Source organism: Drosophila serrata, unplaced genomic scaffold (assembly GCF_035046125.1).
Source record: "Drosophila serrata isolate PLE 108 unplaced genomic scaffold, ASM3504612v1 contig_240, whole genome shotgun sequence".
Taxonomy (NCBI): Eukaryota; Metazoa; Arthropoda; class Insecta; order Diptera; family Drosophilidae; genus Drosophila; species Drosophila serrata.
The window spans coordinates 6,063,315-6,081,631 of NW_028257138.1; the positions used below are offsets into that span (position 1 = coordinate 6,063,315).

Consider the following 18,317-nt stretch of genomic DNA (forward strand, 5'->3'; position numbering starts at 1 on the left):
TTAATAAACATAAAGTCTCATATATGTATACGGCAGTGTATCATATTTTGATATTATTATTAACAAAATGTAGCGAGTTAATGTACGTTTGAGTACTTTCTTTTTATAAACATGAGTGGCGGATTTCATGATGTGAGAACAATTTCGATATTCAAATCAATTAGAGTTTCAACTCTTCTCTTCTACAGACCCAGACCTTATTCTCTTTGTCTCTCTTCCCTTCTTTGGCCATTGTTCGACGAAGCCGAGAGCCTGGCTTTAACAGCGTTGCCATTTCTTGCCACTTTGTTAAAGCCAGTCTTCCACAATCCCACCGTTCCATCTCGTGTGATATCTCGTGAATCGGATAAGTTTTCGTTTTGCAATCTTTAAAAACTGATGATATTAATAAATATTATATTAATATACATACTGTAACGGACAGTAATAATTTTGAGTTTTAAAATAAAAATCAGAAAATAATAAGTATTATACGAGTTTTATTTTTTGATTAATATTATAATTACTTAATGTTGGTAATCATTCATCAAAACCAATGAAATTATAATTAAAATACAATATTTGAAATAAGAGTATTTGCAGATTTTTTACATATGTATAATGTTAACTTTATTTTTATATTTTTAGAGTACAATGTTATCTATTGCATGGATTATTTTAGTAAGTAGCTCTTTGTGCAACTGCCTAGACAATGGCCTTGCAAGAACCCCACCGATGGGATGGCTTTCCTGGGAAAGATTTCGATGCAATACCGATTGTGTCAATGATCCAGATAATTGTATAAGGTAAATGTATACAATTTAATATGTATTTAATACTTAATTTATTTGTCTGGTTTTTATTTAAGCGAACAACTATTTCAAACCATGACTGATATAGTAGTCGCTGATGGATACGCATCAGTGGGGTACGAATATATTAATATTGATGACTGCTGGCTGGAAAAACATCGAGCCCATGATGGCAAATTGGTGGCAGATCGGAAACGTTTTCCCAATGGAATGAAAGCTTTATCAGACTATGTGAGTATCTAAGACCAATTAATTTCGAAACACTAATCAAAATATATTTATATCTATTTAAAGATTCATTCTAGAGGACTGAAATTCGGCATTTACGAGGACTATGGGAATTATACGTGCGCAGGATATCCTGGCATTATTGGTTATGAGGAAAAGGACGCCGATTTGTTTGCTGACTGGAATGTGGACTACGTAAAGTTAGATGGTTGCTATGCGCTGCCCTACAATATGGACAGGGGGTATACGAACTTTGGAAGACTCCTAAATGCGACCGGAAAACAAATGGTATACTCCTGCAGCTGGCCAGTTTATCAAATATATGCTGGAATCCAGCCTAATTATTCGGCAATACAATCCCATTGCAACTTGTGGAGAAATTACGATGATATACAGGACTCGTGGGCGTCTGTCGAAAATATTATCGATTATTATGGCAATAATCAGGACTTGATAGCTCCTAATGCTGGTCCTGGCCATTGGAACGATCCAGATATGGTAAGCTTAGTTTATCTAATATTCTTCTATTCATGAAACATTATTATATTTCAGTTAATTATTGGAAACTTCGGTTTAAGCTATGAACAAGCAAAAACCCAATTCGCCATTTGGTCCATCTTGGCTGCTCCACTTTTGATGTCTGTGGATTTGCGAACGATTCGTCCGCAATTTAAGCATATCCTCCAAAATAGAAAAATAATTGCCGTGGATCAGGATCCGCTTGGTATACAGGGAAGACGGATTTATAAGCACAAGGGAATTGAGATTTGGTCGAGACCTATCGGACCGCTATACCAAAACTTTTACTCCTACGCAATCGCCTTTGTGAATCGAAGAACCGACGGAACACCTTCAGATATATCCGTAACCTTAAAAGAGCTCGGGTTAATCAATTTCTCTGGATACAGAGTTGAGGTAGGTATCGGTGGTGAATAATGGTTTAGAGTAAGTAATTCACTTATTTCAAAATCTTTCAGGACCTTTACGAGAATGTCGATTACGGAGTTTTGTATCCCAATACCAAAATCAAAGTAAAAGTGAATCCTTCTGGAGTGGTCATGTTGAAAGGAGAAGTACAGTTTCCAGTCGAATTGTAATATAATTTGTTAAACAAGATTGCCTTAAATTAACATTAATTGATACTAATAATTGTCAATAAAATTTAATCAACCACATACTGACTTCTTGCAATAATAGGATATATAATTCTTTTAATCAGAAAAGCTCATCGAGTATTCATTTTGCTAATTTAAAAGCTTAATAGACAATAAAAACAAACAATAATTTTATAGTTTTAATGAATAGGTTACGTATTTTTATTGGGACTCGTAACTATTATTATTATTATTTATTAAACGATTTTGATCAAAGGAAATTAACGAAACAGCAGAAAGTATATGAATACTTGCCAAATTCTTGTTCTTTTCTTTAGCTAGTAAGGGTATTAATTTTGCACATAAAATGGCCCAAGGAGCAAGTGTCCAGCAAAAGATCATATGCTTTTACATAGGTCACTGTAAGATCCCTAGGCGCTTAACAGCACCTTGTGTAATGTTATAACCGCACATGTATAACCCAACCTGGAATGGAATTATTACAAAGTCAAGGTATTTTAATTATTTTAAATGTTGAAAACAAAGTAACATATATATGTATGTATATTATTACTTAAGGACCACGGACAATAAAATCTGCCGGGTGTGCTTGAAAAGTTCCAAAGACCTCATTGACATTTTCAATGGAAGCCAAAATCTGGATATAGCGAGCATGATCGCGCAGTGCACAGGCTTCAAAGTTAATCCCGGCGATTCCTTTCCGGAAACCATTTGCCCGACCTGCCTGAAGGATGCACAAAATGCTTTTGAGATACGACAAACCAGTGAGAGGAGCCACCAGTTCTTCTTTTAGGTTCGCGATGAGGTTTTTGAGAAAGCCCTGTGTGCCTTGCTCGAGGAAGAGGATTGGGAATTGTCTGAAAATGAATCAAAGAACTCGAAAACGCATCATGCAAAGACCAACGGCAAGGATTCGCCTTTTCAGTGTAGCAAGTGCAGCAAGACCTTCAAGCTAAGAGTGGAATGGCTGAGACACAGGAGATCGCATTATAAAAACTTCCCCTGCGATCTCTACCTGTCATTTGGAACTAAACTCCAGCAGCATGGAACATATGAACACCCACACTGGTGAGCGTCCCTACAGGTGCAGCCACTGCTCGATGGGCTTCGCACAAGGTGCCACTCTGCAGTCACACATTCGGACGCACACCGGCGAGAAGCCGTACAAATGCGACCAGTGCTCCAAGTCCTTTTCCAAGTCATCGGATCTTCGGCGGCATATACGAACCCACGAAGGTGTTCGGCCGCACAAGTGCTCTGATTGCTCAAAGACATTTACGAGAAAGGCCCATCTGCAGGATCACATGAAGATCCACACGGGTGAAAGACCGTTTTCCTGCCTACATTGCTCCAAAACGTTTGCGCTGAATACCACACTCCAAGTTCACAGCCGTACGCACACCGGCGAGCGACCCTACAAATGCTCCAATTGCTCCAAGTCCTTTAGACAGACTGCAACGCTAAGAGATCACATGAAAACGCACAGCCAGACGAAGTCATTCGAATGCACTTACTGCTGGACGACATTTTCCATAAAGAGGAGTCTTCGCAGACATTTGTTAACTCATACAGGTTGTCATTCTGGTTCTGCGTAAAACTCACTTAAATATAAATAAAATATTGATAATGTTATTATTTAATTAAGTGGTCGAACCATACAGAAAAGTCAAAATTGCATTTTTATTTGCGGGAGAGGATCGTTATACAATTACGACTCGACTTTCCAGTTTCAAAAATGTAACTTAAACAAACTGGCAGTCCGATAGGTTTCATTTAACAGTGATTACATCGACACAGGGTATTCGGTGTACTATATACATAAAACAACTAGAAAAAAGTTTTATTAGTTTATAGATGAGCGATCCAGGTAATTGCCATATTTTCATGAATATTATGTATTTTAAAAATTTCAATTGACAGAGCCATGGAGGGGATCTGTCGCGTTTGCCTGGGAAGCTGCACCAGAAACTTGGTTAACATATTCGATGCCAGACGTCGGACTCGAATTTCCATTGCCGACATGATAGCGCAATGCACCGGCTTTGAAGTTCGACGCGGCGATCCCTACCCGGAAACCATTTGCCCGGCCTGCCTAAAGGATGCGCAAAATGCGTTTAATATATGGCAGACATGCGAAAAAAGCCACCAGTTCTTTTGCCAAGTGCGGGATGAAGGCATTGAGGAAGCCTTGTGTGCCTTGCTCGAAAAAGAGGACTGGGATTTTTCGGACAGTGAGGACGAATGGAAAAACGTAAAGCAGGTTGATGGCGATAACAATAGCGACAGTGAAAACAATAATGACGATAATCAAGCAGAAAATCTTGATGAAGAGGCTTCCTTTGAATGTAAAGACTGCCGGAAGATCTATAAGCGGAGACTTCCTTGGTTGAAGCACATGCGGATGCACTTGGTGGGCGGACCAGAACCATACTCCTGCACTCACTGCCCAAGGGTTTTCCGTGCTAAAATTCAGCTGCAGGTCCACATGAACACACACACAGGCAAGCGACCCTACAAATGCACCCACTGCTCGAAGGGCTTCGCACAAGACGCCACTCTGCAGTCACACATCAGGACGCACACGGGAGAGCGTCCGTTCAAATGTTCCCAATGCAGCAAGACCTTCGTTAAGTCGTCTGATTTGCAGCGACATGTCCGCACTCACTCAGGTGTTAAGCCATACAAGTGTTCCCAGTGTTCGAATAGTTATTCAAGGAAATGTCATTTGGAGAATCACCTCCGTTCACACACTGGCGAAAGACCATTTAAGTGTTCCCAGTGCTCGAAATCGTTTCAACAAAAGCATCATCTCCAGGAGCACATTCGAACGCACACCGGTGAAAGGCCATTCAAGTGCTCCAAGTGCCCCAAGTCCTTCAGTCTGAGCAACACCCTCCGGAATCACATGCTGACGCACAGCTCGAAGAGATCATTCAAGTGTCCCCGCTGTTCTAGTGCCTTTAAGCAAAGAAGATCGCTGGTAAGGCACATTCCCACTCATGATTGAGAAATATTGATTAATGAACATATTATTAGGGTATATATTTGTATATCTTACAAACTTGTTAATAAATAAAATAACATCACAAGTGTCGAATAAACAGGGTGTTTAATGCAATGATGAATGTTAATCAGCGTCACGCTGTCATCACTAACATTCTAATCCCCATCAGCTGATCAATGTTTATGGGAAGCGTAGGAAAAAATATTGAAATTGTGTTTAAAAATACGTAAAAAAACAACATAATTAATGGAAAAGTATACTAAAAATATAGTTTTTAATCCTCTGATTAGCTGCATCCAGAAGGTTGTTCTGTATGAGACGCGTACGGTGGGTAATAACTATCCAGCTTCGGTTCTGTGACTAAGCATTTGCTCTTTTTTCGTCAGCGTCTCTATTTGGTGGGCAGCAACAACCGGGAGACGAGATTCCGTCTGCTCACTATCGACCGACTGGCGCACAACCGCCTAAGCATCGAGGAGAATGCCAACGAGTTTAACAGCCAGGAGATCAGGCGCTTTGTGGCCTCCCTCACCGGCTCACCAAAGGTGACGTCCGCCTATGGCGTGCTCGGGTTCGTGCGCTTCTTGGAGGGCTACTACCTGCTGCTGGTGACCAAGCGAAAGTGCTGTGCCCACATTGGCCGCCATCTGGTTTACACCATCAAGGATACGGTGATGGTGCGCGTAAACGAAGTGACCTCCCAACGGCCGCCGCATCCCAACGAAGTTCGTTACAAGCGTATGTTCCAGAACATCGATTTGCGCAGCAACTTTTACTTCTCGTACTCGTACGACCTGACGCGGACGCTGCAGTACAACGAGTCGGCGCCTCGTTTCGTTGGTGCAAAGGTGGACCTAGATAGGGACGAGCCGCTGCCCGACTGGAACTCGTTGACCAACAACGTGGAGCAAACGCACGAGCGGGTGGACTATGCATTTCGCAGTGATTCCCGCAAGCGGTTCGTGTGGAATGCCTATCTGTTGCAGCCGATGGAGGGCATCATGCTGAAGGACTGGTTGCTAGAAGTAACCCACGGCTTCGTCAGCCAGTCGTGCATTAGCATCTTCGGACGACATGTTAATGTCTGCCTGATAGCCAGGCGGAGTTCACGCTTCGCCGGCACTCGGTTCCTAAAGCGCGGCGCTAATTTTCAAGGCGATGTGGCGAATGAGGTGGAGACGGAGCAGATCGTCAGCGACGGGCAGAGGATGTGCGCGTTTACCCAGATGCGCGGTTCCATTCCATCGCACTGGTCGCAGGACATCAGCAAGATGGTGCCAAAGCCGCAGATCCAGCTGGACATATGCGATCCCTACGCGCAGACGCCGTCCCTGCACTTCGAGCGCTTGCTCTTCCACTACGGAGCGCCGCTTATAATGCTTAATCTGGTCAAGAAGCGAGAGAAACGCAAGCACGAGTCGATCATCTCCAAGGAGCTGGAGTACAGCATTCGATACCTGAACCAGTTCCTGCCGCCGCCGCACCGCATGAAGCACATTCACTTTGATATGGCGCGCCAGAGTCGCCTAAGCGGCGGCAATGTCATGGAGCAGCTGGCCATTCACGCCGAGAGCATTATCCAGCAGACGGGAATGTTTTTCAAGGCGCCTGCCACCGACCTAGGCCTCCAAACAGGCATCGTGCGTACAAACTGTGTAGACTGCTTGGATCGCACTAACTCGGCCCAGTTCGCAATCGGAAAGTGCGCCTTGGGCCATCAGCTGGAGCGTCTCGGATTCGTAAAGTCCGCCAAGCTGGAGTTCGACTCGGATTGCGTTACAATGCTGGAAAATCTTTACGAAGAGCACGGCGACACTCTGGCCCTGCAGTACGGCGGATCCCAGCTTGTGCACCGGATCAAGACGTACCGCAAGACGGCTCCCTGGGGCTCCCAGGGCAGTGACGTGATGCAGACCCTTAGTCGCTACTACAGCAACACGTTCAGCGATACCGAGAAGCAGCACAGCATTAACATCTTTCTGGGGATATACAAGCCCAGCCTGACAAAGTGTGAGTATACCTCTCCTGTCAGTCCTCTTCGACGTCCCATTTTCCTATATCCACAGTGGGCCCACCCATCTGGGAGCTGCAAACGGACTACGACATGCACAACGCCTTCGTGCCAAGAACGAATAGCAAGCCACTCACCGACTGGGTGCGTCACAAAGTGCGCGAGTGCTTACCCCACTCCTGTGCCGACTCCAACAAGCTGGTGAGGGAGCTGTTTCGCGTCCACAGCAGCGGTCTGGAGATGATTGATGCGTACTCCAACTATCATCAGTCCTTCAAGTGGACCGACCTCAGCGATCACATTGCCTTCGAGATTAGCCAGCTGGCCATGCGCTACATGCCCACATTTCGCACGAACTACAGTCCTTTCCAGCGGCAGATTCAGACGTCACGGAAAGCCCGTCAGAATCCCTCAATGACCGGCCAGAGTTCCACGGGTTCCATGAACAGCAACTCGTCCAGCTCCAGTGAGGGCGACGACAGCTCAAGTGACGAGGAGCTGAGTGCCAGTTTTGCCGAGAAGGACGGAACCAATCAGACGGAATCGACTGAGCCGGCGGCCTTAACACTGGCCTCCACCCTGCCTACCATGGAGGAGATCTATGGATGCACTATTAGACCGCCCTCCAAACATAGCATGTCTGTCTATAAGAAGTACGTGCAAATGGGAAAGCTGTCCAGTGGAGGAGCCCGTCCCGCCCAGACAGCCGTGGCCCAGCGTGACCAGGAGCTGGCCAAGATCATGCGGGGCATTACTCTACGACCGCTTAGTGACTATGGCACGGATTCCTACCTAAGCGTTCAGCCGCCAATTGTGTCGCGGGAGAGTCAGCTTGTTTATGCAGAGTATTGTCGCACTCGGAGTACCTTTAATGCCGTGCCCAAGCTGGAGGAGTTCGACGTGCTATATCAATATGTTCAAGCGCTGTAGGTTGGGTTTAAGAAATGAAAGAAGTGGATTGTTCTTGGTATAAAATGTACTATTTATTATTTATTATTTATTTTGAAATACAAATTTAATTATCTTATGATAACTTCTTGATAATTCCCTGCGTTATCGACATAAAAACATAGTAAGAAGCTTGTAAAACTGTGTAGGAATCATTTCCGACCCCATAAATCATATATATTCTTGATCAGCATCAACAGCTGATCGATCTAACTTTGTCCAGTTGAAAAAAAAAATTTTGAACATTTTTCCGATTTTCGCATCATCGTTAAAATTGTTAAAAATCGACAAAAAATTTCATTTTTAAATTAGGTATGCAGTTTTATTGCCCTAACAAAAACTAGCATAGGAAAGGTTTCCGAATTGAAATTAATGCATTTTTGGCTTAATTATGCGATTTTTAAAATTTGATTTGTTGACAAAATTGTCATATAAAATATAGATAAATATTGACTCAAAGAATGGTATTATAATTTTAGTCAGAAGCTTGTAGAACTGCAAGCAACTAATTTCCGACTAAATTAAGTATGCAGTTTTATTGCTATAAAAACAACTATCATTGGAGAGGTTTCCGAATTGAAATTAATGCATTTTTGGCTTAGTTATGAATTTTTTAAAATTTGATTTATTGACAAAATTGTCATATAATAAAAATATCGACTGAAAGAATGGTATTATAAGTTTAGTCAGAAGCTTGTAAAACTGTGAAGGAGTCATTTCCGACCCCATAAATCATATATATTCTTGATCAGCATGAACAGCTGAATCGATCTAGCTTTGTCCGGCTGAAAAAAATTTTTTGAAAATTTTGTCGATTTTTGCAAAAAACGATAAGGGGTTACATCATTAAAATTGTTAAAAATCGACAAAAATTTGAATTTTTATTGAGTATGCAGTTTTATTGCCCTAACAAAAACTAGCATAGGAAAGGTTTCCGAATTGAAATTAATGCATTTTTGGCTTAATTATGCGATTTTTAAAATTTGATTTGTTGACAAAATTGTCATATAAAATATAGATAAATATGGACTCAAAGAATGGTATTAAAATTTTAGTCAGAAGCTTGTAGAACTGCAGAGGACTAATTTCAGAGTAAATTAAGTATGCAGTTTTATTGCTATAAAAACAACTATCATTGGAGAGGTTTCCGAATTGAAATTAATGCATTTTTGGCTTAGTTATGCATTTTTTAAAATATGATTTGTTGACAAAATTGTCATATAAAATATAGATAAATATGGACTCAAAGAATGGTATTAAAATTTTAGTCAGAAGCTTGTATAACTGCAAGCAACTAATTTCCGACTAAATTAAGTATGCAGTTTTATTGCTATAAAAACAACTATCATTGGAGAGGTTTCCGAATTGAAATTAATGCATTTTTGGCTTAGTTATGAATTTTTTAAAATTTGATTTATTGACAAAATTGTCATATAATAAAAATATCGACTGAAAGAATGGTATTATAAGTTTAGTCAGAAGCTTGTAAAACTGTGAAGGAGTCATTTCCGACCCCATAAATCATATATATTCTTGATCAGCATGAACAGCTGAATCGATCTAGTTTTGTCCGGCTGAAAAAATTTTTTTGAAAATTTTGTCGATTTTTGCAAAAAACGATAAGGGGTTACATCATTAAAATTGATAAAAATTCAACAAAAATTTGAATTTTTATTGAGTATGCAGTTTTATTGCCCTAACAAAAACTAGCATAGGAAAGGTTTCCGAATTGAAATTAATGCATTTTTGGCTTAGTTATGCGATTTTTAAAATTTGATTTGTTGACAAAATTGTCATATAAAATATAGATAAATATTGACTCAAAGAATGGTATTAAAATTTTAGTCAGAAGCTTGTAGAACTGCAGAGGACTAATTTCAGAGTAAATTAAGTATGCAGTTTTATTGCTATAAAAACAACTATCATTGGAGAGGTTTCCGAATTGAAATTAATGCATTTTTGGCTTAGTTATGCATTTTTTAAAATATGATTTGTTGACAAAATTGTCATATAAAATATAGATAAATATGGACTCAAAGAATGGTATTAAAATTTTAGTCAGAAGCTTGTAGAACTGCAAGCAACTAATTTCCGACTAAATTAAGTATGCAGTTTTATTGCTATAAAAACAGCTATCATTGGAGAGGTTTCCGAATTGAAATTAATGCATTTTTGGCTTAGTTATGAATTTTTTAAAATTTGATTTATTGACAAAATTGTCATATAATAAAAATATCGACTGAAAGAATGGTATTATAAGTTTAGTCAGAAGCTTGTAAAACTGTGAAGGAGTCATTTCCGACCCCATAAATCATATATATTCTTGATCAGCATGAACAGCTGAATCGATCTAGCTTTGTCCGGCTGAAAAAAATTTTTTGAAAATTTTGTCGATTTTTGCAAAAAACGATAAGGGGTTACATCATTAAAATTGTTAAAAATCGACAAAAATTTGAATTTTTTATTGAGTATGCAGTTTTATTGCCCTAACAAAAACTAGCATAGGAAAGGTTTCCGAATTGAAATTAATGCATTTTTGGCTTAATTATGCGATTTTTAAAATTTGATTTGTTGACAAAATTGTCATATAAAATATAGATAAATATGGACTCAAAGAATGGTATTAAAATTTTAGTCAGAAGCTTGTAGAACTGCAGAGGACTAATTTCAGAGTAAATTAAGTATGCAGTTTTATTGCTATAAAAACAACTATCATTGGAGAGGTTTCCGAATTGAAATTAATGCATTTTTGGCTTAGTTATGAATTTTTTAAAATTTGATTTATTGACAAAAAATTTATTGATAAAAATATCGACTGAAAGAATGGTATTATAAGTTTAGTCAGAAGCTTGTAAAACTGTGAAGGAGTCATTTCCGACCCCATAAATCATATATATTCTTGATCAGCATGAACAGCTGAATCGATCTAGTTTTGTCCGGCTGAAAAAATTTTTTTGAAAATTTTGTCGATTTTTGCAAAAAACGATAAGGGGTTACATCATTAAAATTGTTAAAAATCGACAAAAATTTGAATTTTTATTGAGTATGCAGTTTTATTGCCCTAACAAAAACTAGTATAGGAAAGGTTTCCGAATTGAAATTAATGCATTTTTGGCTTAGTTATGCGATTTTTAAAATTTGATTTGTTGACAAAATTGTCATATAAAATATAGATAAATATGGACTCAAAGAATGGTATTAAAATTTTAGTCAGAAGCTTGTAGAACTGCAAGCAACTAATTTCCGACTAAATTAAGTATGCAGTTTTATTGCTATAAAAACAACTATCATTGGAGAGGTTTCTGAATTGAAATTAATGCATTTTTGGCTTAGTTATGAATTTTTTAAAATTTGATTTGTTGACAAAATTGTCATATAATAAAAATATCGACTGAAAGAATGGTATTATAAGTTTAGTCAGAAGCTTGTAAAACTGTGAAGGAGTCATTTCCGACCCCATAAATCATATATATTCTTGATCAGCATGAACAGCTGAATCGATCTAGCTTTGTCCGGCTGAAAAAAATTTTTTGAAAATTTTGTCGATTTTTGCAAAAAACGATAAGGGGTTACATCATTAAAATTGTTAAAAATCGACAAAAATTTGAATTTTTATTGAGTATGCAGTTTTATTGCCCTAACAAAAACTAGCATAGGAAAGGTTTCCGAATTGAAATTAATGCATTTTTGGCTTAATTATGCGATTTTTAAAATTTGATTTGTTGACAAAATTGTCATATAAAATATAGATAAATATTGACTCAAAGAATGGTATTTTAATTTTAGTCAGAAGCTTGTAGAACTGCAGAGGACTAATTTCAGAGTAAATTAAGTATGCAGTTTTATTGCTATAAAAACAACTATCATTGGAGAGGTTTCCGAATTGAAATTAATGCATTTTTGGCTTAGTTATGCATTTTTTAAAATATGATTTGTTGACAAAATTGTCATATAAAATATAGATAAATATGGACTCAAAGAATGGTATTAAAATTTTAGTCAGAAGCTTGTATAACTGCAAGCAACTAATTTCCGACTAAATTAAGTATGCAGTTTTATTGCTATAAAAACAACTATCATTGGAGAGGTTTCCGAATTGAAATTAATGCATTTTTGGCTTAGTTATGAATTTTTTAAAATTTGATTTATTGACAAAATTGTCATATAATAAAAATATCGACTGAAAGAATGGTATTATAAGTTTAGTCAGAAGCTTGTAAAACTGTGAAGGAGTCATTTCCGACCCCATAAATCATATATATTCTTGATCAGCATGAACAGCTGAATCGATCTAGCTTTGTCCGGCTGAAAAAAATTTTTTGAAAATTTTGTCGATTTTTGCAAAAAACGATAAGGGGTTACATCATTAAAATTGTTAAAAATCGACAAAAATTTGAATTTTTTATTGAGTATGCAGTTTTATTGCCCTAACAAAAACTAGCATAGGAGAGGTTTCCGAATTGAAATTAATGCATTTTTGGCTTAATTATGCGATTTTTAAAATTTGATTTGTTGACAAAATTGTCATATAAAATATAGATAAATATTGACTCAAAGAATGGTATTATAATTTTAGTCAGAAGCTTGTAGAACTGCAGAGGACTAATTTCAGAGTAAATTAAGTATGCAGTTTTATTGCTATAAAAACAACTATCATTGGAGAGGTTTCCGAATTGAATTTAATGCATTTTTGGCTTAGTCATGAATTTTTTAAAATATGATTTGTTGACAAAATTGTCATATAAAATATAGATAAATATGGACTCAAAGAATGGTATTAAAATTTTAGTCAGAAGCTTGTAGAACTGCAAGCAACTAATTTCCGACTAAATTCAGTATGCAGTTTTATTGCTATAAAAACAACTATCATTGGAGAGGTTTCCGAATTGAAATTAATGCATTTTTGGCTTAGTTATGAATTTTTTAAAATTTGATTTATTGACAAAATTGTCATATAATAAAAATATCGACTGAAAGAATGGTATTATAAGTTTAGTCAGAAGCTTGTAAAACTGTGAAGGAGTCATTTCCGACCCCATAAATCATATATATTCTTGATCAGCATGAACAGCTGAATCGATCTAGCTTTGTCCGGCTGAAAAAATTTTTTTGAAAATTTTGTCGATTTTTGCAAAAAACGATAAGGGGTTACATCATTAAAATTGTTAAAAATCGACAAAAATTTGAATTTTTATTGAGTATGCAGTTTTATTGCCCTAACAAAAACTAGCATAGGAAAGGTTTCCGAATTGAAATTAATGCATTTTTGGCTTAGTTATGCGATTTTTAAAATTTGATTTGTTGACAAAATTGTCATATAAAATATAGATAAATATTGACTCAAAGAATGGTATTAAAATTTTAGTCAGAAGCTTGTAGAACTGCAGAGGACTAATTTCAGAGTAAATTAAGTATGCAGTTTTATTGCTATAAAAACAACTATCATTGGAGAGGTTTCCGAATTGAAATTAATGCATTTTTGGCTTAGTTATGAATTTTTTAAAATTTGATTTATTGACAAAAAATTTATTGATAAAAATATCGACTGAAAGAATGGTATTATAAGTTTAGTCAGAAGCTTGTAAAACTGTGAAGGAGTCATTTCCGACCCCATAAATCATATATATTCTTGATCAGCATGAACAGCTGAATCGATCTAGTTTTGTCCGGCTGAAAAAATTTTTTTGAAAATTTTGTCGATTTTTGCAAAAAACGATAAGGGGTTACATCATTAAAATTGTTAAAAATCGACAAAAATTTGAATTTTTATTGAGTATGCAGTTTTATTGCCCTAACAAAAACTAGTATAGGAAAGGTTTCCGAATTGAAATTAATGCATTTTTGGCTTAGTTATGCGATTTTTAAAATTTGATTTGTTGACAAAATTGTCATATAAAATATAGATAAATATGGACTCAAAGAATGGTATTAAAATTTTAGTCAGAAGCTTGTAGAACTGCAGAGGACTAATTTCAGAGTAAATTAAGTATGCAGTTTTATTGCTATAAAAACAACTATCATTGGAGAGGTTTCCGAATTGAAATTAATGCATTTTGGCTTAGTTATGAATTTTTTAAAATGTGATTTATTGACAAAATTGTCATATAAAATATAGATAAATATGGACTCAAAGAATGGTATTAAAATTTTAGTCAGAAGCTTGTAGAACTGCAAGCAACTAATTTCCGACTAAATTAAGTATGCAGTTTTATTGCTATAAAAACAACTATCATTGGAGAGGTTTCCGAATTGAAATTAATGCATTTTTGGCTTAGTTATGAATTTTTTAAAATTTGATTTATTGACAAAATTGTCATATAATAAAAATATCGACTGAAAGAATGGTATTATAAGTTTAGTCAGAAGCTTGTAAAACTGTGAAGGAGTCATTTCCGACCCCATAAATCATATATATTCTTGATCAGCATGAACAGCTGAATCGATCTAGTTTTGTCCGGCTGAAAAAATTTTTTTGGAAATTTTTGTCGATTTTTGCAAAAAACGATAAGGGGTTACATCATTAAAATTGATAAAAATTCAACAAAAATTTGAATTTTTATTGAGTATGCAGTTTTATTGCCCTAACAAAAACTAGCATAGGAAAGGTTTCCGAATTGAAATTAATGCATTTTTGGCTTAGTTATGCGATTTTTAAAATTTGATTTGTTGACAAAATTGTCATATAAAATATAGATAAATATTGACTCAAAGAATGGTATTAAAATTTTAGTCAGAAGCTTGTAGAACTGCAGAGGACTAATTTCAGAGTAAATTAAGTATGCAGTTTTATTGCTATAAAAACAACTATCATTGGAGAGGTTTCCGAATTGAAATTAATGCATTTTTGGCTTAGTTATGCATTTTTTAAAATATGATTTGTTGACAAAATTGTCATATAAAATATAGATAAATATGGACTCAAAGAATGGTATTAAAATTTTAGTCAGAAGCTTGTAGAACTGCAAGCAACTAATTTCCGACTAAATTAAGTATGCAGTTTTATTGCTATAAAAACAACTATCATTGGAGAGGTTTCTGAATTGAAATTAATGCATTTTTGGCTTAGTTATGAATTTTTTAAAATTTGATTTGTTGACAAAATTGTCATATAATAAAAATATCGACTGAAAGAATGGTATTATAAGTTTAGTCAGAAGCTTGTAAAACTGTGAAGGAGTCATTTCCGACCCCATAAATCATATATATTCTTGATCAGCATGAACAGCTGAATCGATCTAGCTTTGTCCGGCTGAAAAAATTTTTTTGAAAATTTTGTCGATTTTTGCAAAAAACGATAAGGGGTTACATCATTAAAATTGTTAAAAATCGACAAAAATTTGAATTTTTATTGAGTATGCAGTTTTATTGCCCTAACAAAAACTAGCATAGGAAAGGTTTCCGAATTGAAATTAATGCATTTTTGGCTTAATTATGCGATTTTTAAAATTTGATTTGTTGACAAAATTGTCATATAAAATATAGATAAATATTGACTCAAAGAATGGTATTATAATTTTAGTCAGAAGCTTGTAGAACTGCAGAGGACTAATTTCAGAGTAAATTAAGTATGCAGTTTTATTGCTATAAAAACAACTATCATTGGAGAGGTTTCCGAATTGAAATTAATGCATTTTGGCTTAGTTATGAATTTTTTAAAATGTGATTTATTGACAAAATTGTCATATAATAAAAATATCGACTGAAAGAATGGTATTATAAGTTTAGTCAGAAGCTTGTAAAACTGTGAAGGAGTCATTTCCGACCCCATAAATCATATATATTCTTGATCAGCATGAACAGCTGAATCGATCTAGCTTTGTCCGGCTGAAAAAAATTTTTTGAAAATTTTGTCGATTTTTGCAAAAAACGATAAGGGGTTACATCATTAAAATTGTTAAAAATCGACAAAAATTTGAATTTTTTATTGAGTATGCAGTTTTATTGCCCTAACAAAAACTAGCATAGGAGAGGTTTCCGAATTGAAATTAATGCATTTTTGGCTTAATTATGCGATTTTTAAAATTTGATTTGTTGACAAAATTGTCATATAAAATATAGATAAATATGGACTCAAAGAATGGTATTAAAATTTTAGTCAGAAGCTTGTAGAACTGCAGAGGACTAATTTCAGAGTAAATTAAGTATGCAGTTTTATTGCTATAAAAACAACTATCATTGGAGAGGTTTCCGAATTGAAATTAATGCATTTTGGCTTAGTTATGAATTTTTTAAAATGTGATTTATTGACAAAATTGTCATATAAAATATAGATAAATATGGACTCAAAGAATGGTATTAAAATTTTAGTCAGAAGCTTGTAGAACTGCAAGCAACTAATTTCCGACTAAATTAAGTATGCAGTTTTATTGCTATAAAAACAACTATCATTGGAGAGGTTTCCGAATTGAAATTAATGCATTTTTGGCTTAGTTATGAATTTTTTAAAATTTGATTTATTGACAAAATTGTCATATAATAAAAATATCGACTGAAAGAATGGTATTATAAGTTTAGTCAGAAGCTTGTAAAACTGTGAAGGAGTCATTTCCGACCCCATAAATCATATATATTCTTGATCAGCATGAACAGCTGAATCGATCTAGTTTTGTCCGGCTGAAAAAATTTTTTTGAAAATTTTGTCGATTTTTGCAAAAAACGATAAGGGGTTACATCATTAAAATTGATAAAAATTCAACAAAAATTTGAATTTTTATTGAGTATGCAGTTTTATTGCCCTAACAAAAACTAGCATAGGAAAGGTTTCCGAATTGAAATTAATGCATTTTTGGCTTAGTTATGCGATTTTTAAAATTTGATTTGTTGACAAAATTGTCATATAAAATATAGATAAATATTGACTCAAAGAATGGTATTAAAATTTTAGTCAGAAGCTTGTAGAACTGCAGAGGACTAATTTCAGAGTAAATTAAGTATGCAGTTTTATTGCTATAAAAACAACTATCATTGGAGAGGTTTCCGAATTGAAATTAATGCATTTTTGGCTTAGTTATGAATTTTTTAAAATTTGATTTATTGACAAAAAATTTATTGATAAAAATATCGACTGAAAGAATGGTATTATAAGTTTAGTCAGAAGCTTGTAAAACTGTGAAGGAGTCATTTCCGACCCCATAAATCATATATATTCTTGATCAGCATGAACAGCTGAATCGATCTAGTTTTGTCCGGCTGAAAAAATTTTTTTGAAAATTTTGTCGATTTTTGCAAAAAACGATAAGGGGTTACATCATTAAAATTGTTAAAAATCGACAAAAATTTGAATTTTTATTGAGTATGCAGTTTTATTGCCCTAACAAAAACTAGTATAGGAAAGGTTTCCGAATTGAAATTAATGCATTTTTGGCTTAGTTATGCGATTTTTAAAATTTGATTTGTTGACAAAATTGTCATATAAAATATAGATAAATATGGACTCAAAGAATGGTATTAAAATTTTAGTCAGAAGCTTGTAGAACTGCAAGCAACTAATTTCCGACTAAATTAAGTATGCAGTTTTATTGCTATAAAAACAACTATCATTGGAGAGGTTTCTGAATTGAAATTAATGCATTTTTGGCTTAGTTATGAATTTTTTAAAATTTGATTTGTTGACAAAATTGTCATATAATAAAAATATCGACTGAAAGAATGGTATTATAAGTTTAGTCAGAAGCTTGTAAAACTGTGAAGGAGTCATTTCCGACCCCATAAATCATATATATTCTTGATCAGCATGAACAGCTGAATCGATCTAGCTTTGTCCGGCTGAAAAAAATTTTTTGAAAATTTTGTCGATTTTTGCAAAAAACGATAAGGGGTTACATCATTAAAATTGTTAAAAATCGACAAAAATTTGAATTTTTATTGAGTATGCAGTTTTATTGCCCTAACAAAAACTAGCATAGGAAAGGTTTCCGAATTGAAATTAATGCATTTTTGGCTTAATTATGCGATTTTTAAAATTTGATTTGTTGACAAAATTGTCATATAAAATATAGATAAATATTGACTCAAAGAATGGTATTATAATTTTAGTCAGAAGCTTGTAGAACTGCAGAGGACTAATTTCAGAGTAAATTAAGTATGCAGTTTTATTGCTATAAAAACAACTATCATTGGAGAGGTTTCCGAATTGAAATTAATGCATTTTTGGCTTAGTTATGCATTTTTTAAAATTTGATTTGTTGACAAAATTGTCATATAAAATATAGATAAATATG

General features: G+C 35.0%; 3 protein-coding genes and 1 pseudogene across 4 annotated transcripts; all 4 read left to right on the forward strand.

Moving 5' to 3' along the window:
- The first annotated feature begins 633 nt into the window (after nt 1-633).
- LOC110183385 (alpha-N-acetylgalactosaminidase) lies at nt 634-2,132 on the forward strand. Its single transcript, XM_020951651.2, has 5 exons — nt 634-785; nt 848-1,022; nt 1,086-1,517; nt 1,572-1,934; nt 1,997-2,132. The coding sequence occupies exons 1-5, from the start codon at nt 634-636 to the stop codon at nt 2,114-2,116; spliced, it is 1,242 nt and encodes a 413-aa protein (XP_020807310.1). The 3' UTR covers nt 2,117-2,132.
- A 453-nt stretch (nt 2,133-2,585) lies between these two features.
- LOC110183280 (uncharacterized) lies at nt 2,586-3,799 on the forward strand (annotated as a pseudogene). The gene is made up of 2 exons (XR_015271272.1): nt 2,586-2,626; nt 2,693-3,799. The product of XR_015271272.1 is annotated as an uncharacterized LOC110183280 (transcript).
- Nucleotides 3,800-4,058: 259 nt separating this feature from the next.
- On the forward strand, nt 4,059-5,235 carry Paris (Parkin Interacting Substrate). The gene has a single exon (XM_086830889.1). The coding sequence runs from the start codon at nt 4,059-4,061 to the stop codon at nt 5,139-5,141; it is 1,083 nt and encodes a 360-aa protein (XP_086687015.1). The 3' UTR covers nt 5,142-5,235.
- On the forward strand, nt 5,170-8,182 carry FIG4 (polyphosphoinositide phosphatase FIG4). The gene is made up of 3 exons (XM_020951587.2): nt 5,170-5,465; nt 5,525-7,148; nt 7,205-8,182. Exons 1-3 carry the CDS (start codon nt 5,385-5,387, stop codon nt 8,077-8,079), a joined length of 2,580 nt encoding a protein of 859 aa, XP_020807246.2. The 5' UTR covers nt 5,170-5,384; the 3' UTR covers nt 8,080-8,182.
- The last annotated feature ends 10,135 nt before the right edge of the window (nt 8,183-18,317 follow it).

What these genes read in the sequence shown, in the direction of transcription:
- LOC110183385 (XM_020951651.2), top strand. Translation starts at nt 634, where the DNA reads ATGTTATCTATTGCATGGATTATTTTAGTAAGTAGCTCTTTGTGCAAC. An exon ending in TGAAAGCTTTATCAGACTAT is followed by an intron (nt 1,023 to 1,085) that starts GTGAGTATCTAA and finishes ATCTATTTAAAG; the next exon opens with ATTCATTCTAGAGGACTGAA. An exon ending in ATTGGAACGATCCAGATATG is followed by an intron (nt 1,518 to 1,571) that starts GTAAGCTTAGTT and finishes ATTATATTTCAG; the next exon opens with TTAATTATTGGAAACTTCGG.
- FIG4 (XM_020951587.2), top strand. Translation starts at nt 5,385, where the DNA reads ATGGAAAAGTATACTAAAAATATAGTTTTTAATCCTCTGATTAGCTGC. An exon ending in TTCTGTATGAGACGCGTACG is followed by an intron (nt 5,466 to 5,524) that starts GTGGGTAATAAC and finishes TTTTTTCGTCAG; the next exon opens with CGTCTCTATTTGGTGGGCAG. An exon ending in CAAGCCCAGCCTGACAAAGT is followed by an intron (nt 7,149 to 7,204) that starts GTGAGTATACCT and finishes CTATATCCACAG; the next exon opens with TGGGCCCACCCATCTGGGAG.
- Paris (XM_086830889.1), top strand. Translation starts at nt 4,059, where the DNA reads ATGGAGGGGATCTGTCGCGTTTGCCTGGGAAGCTGCACCAGAAACTTG.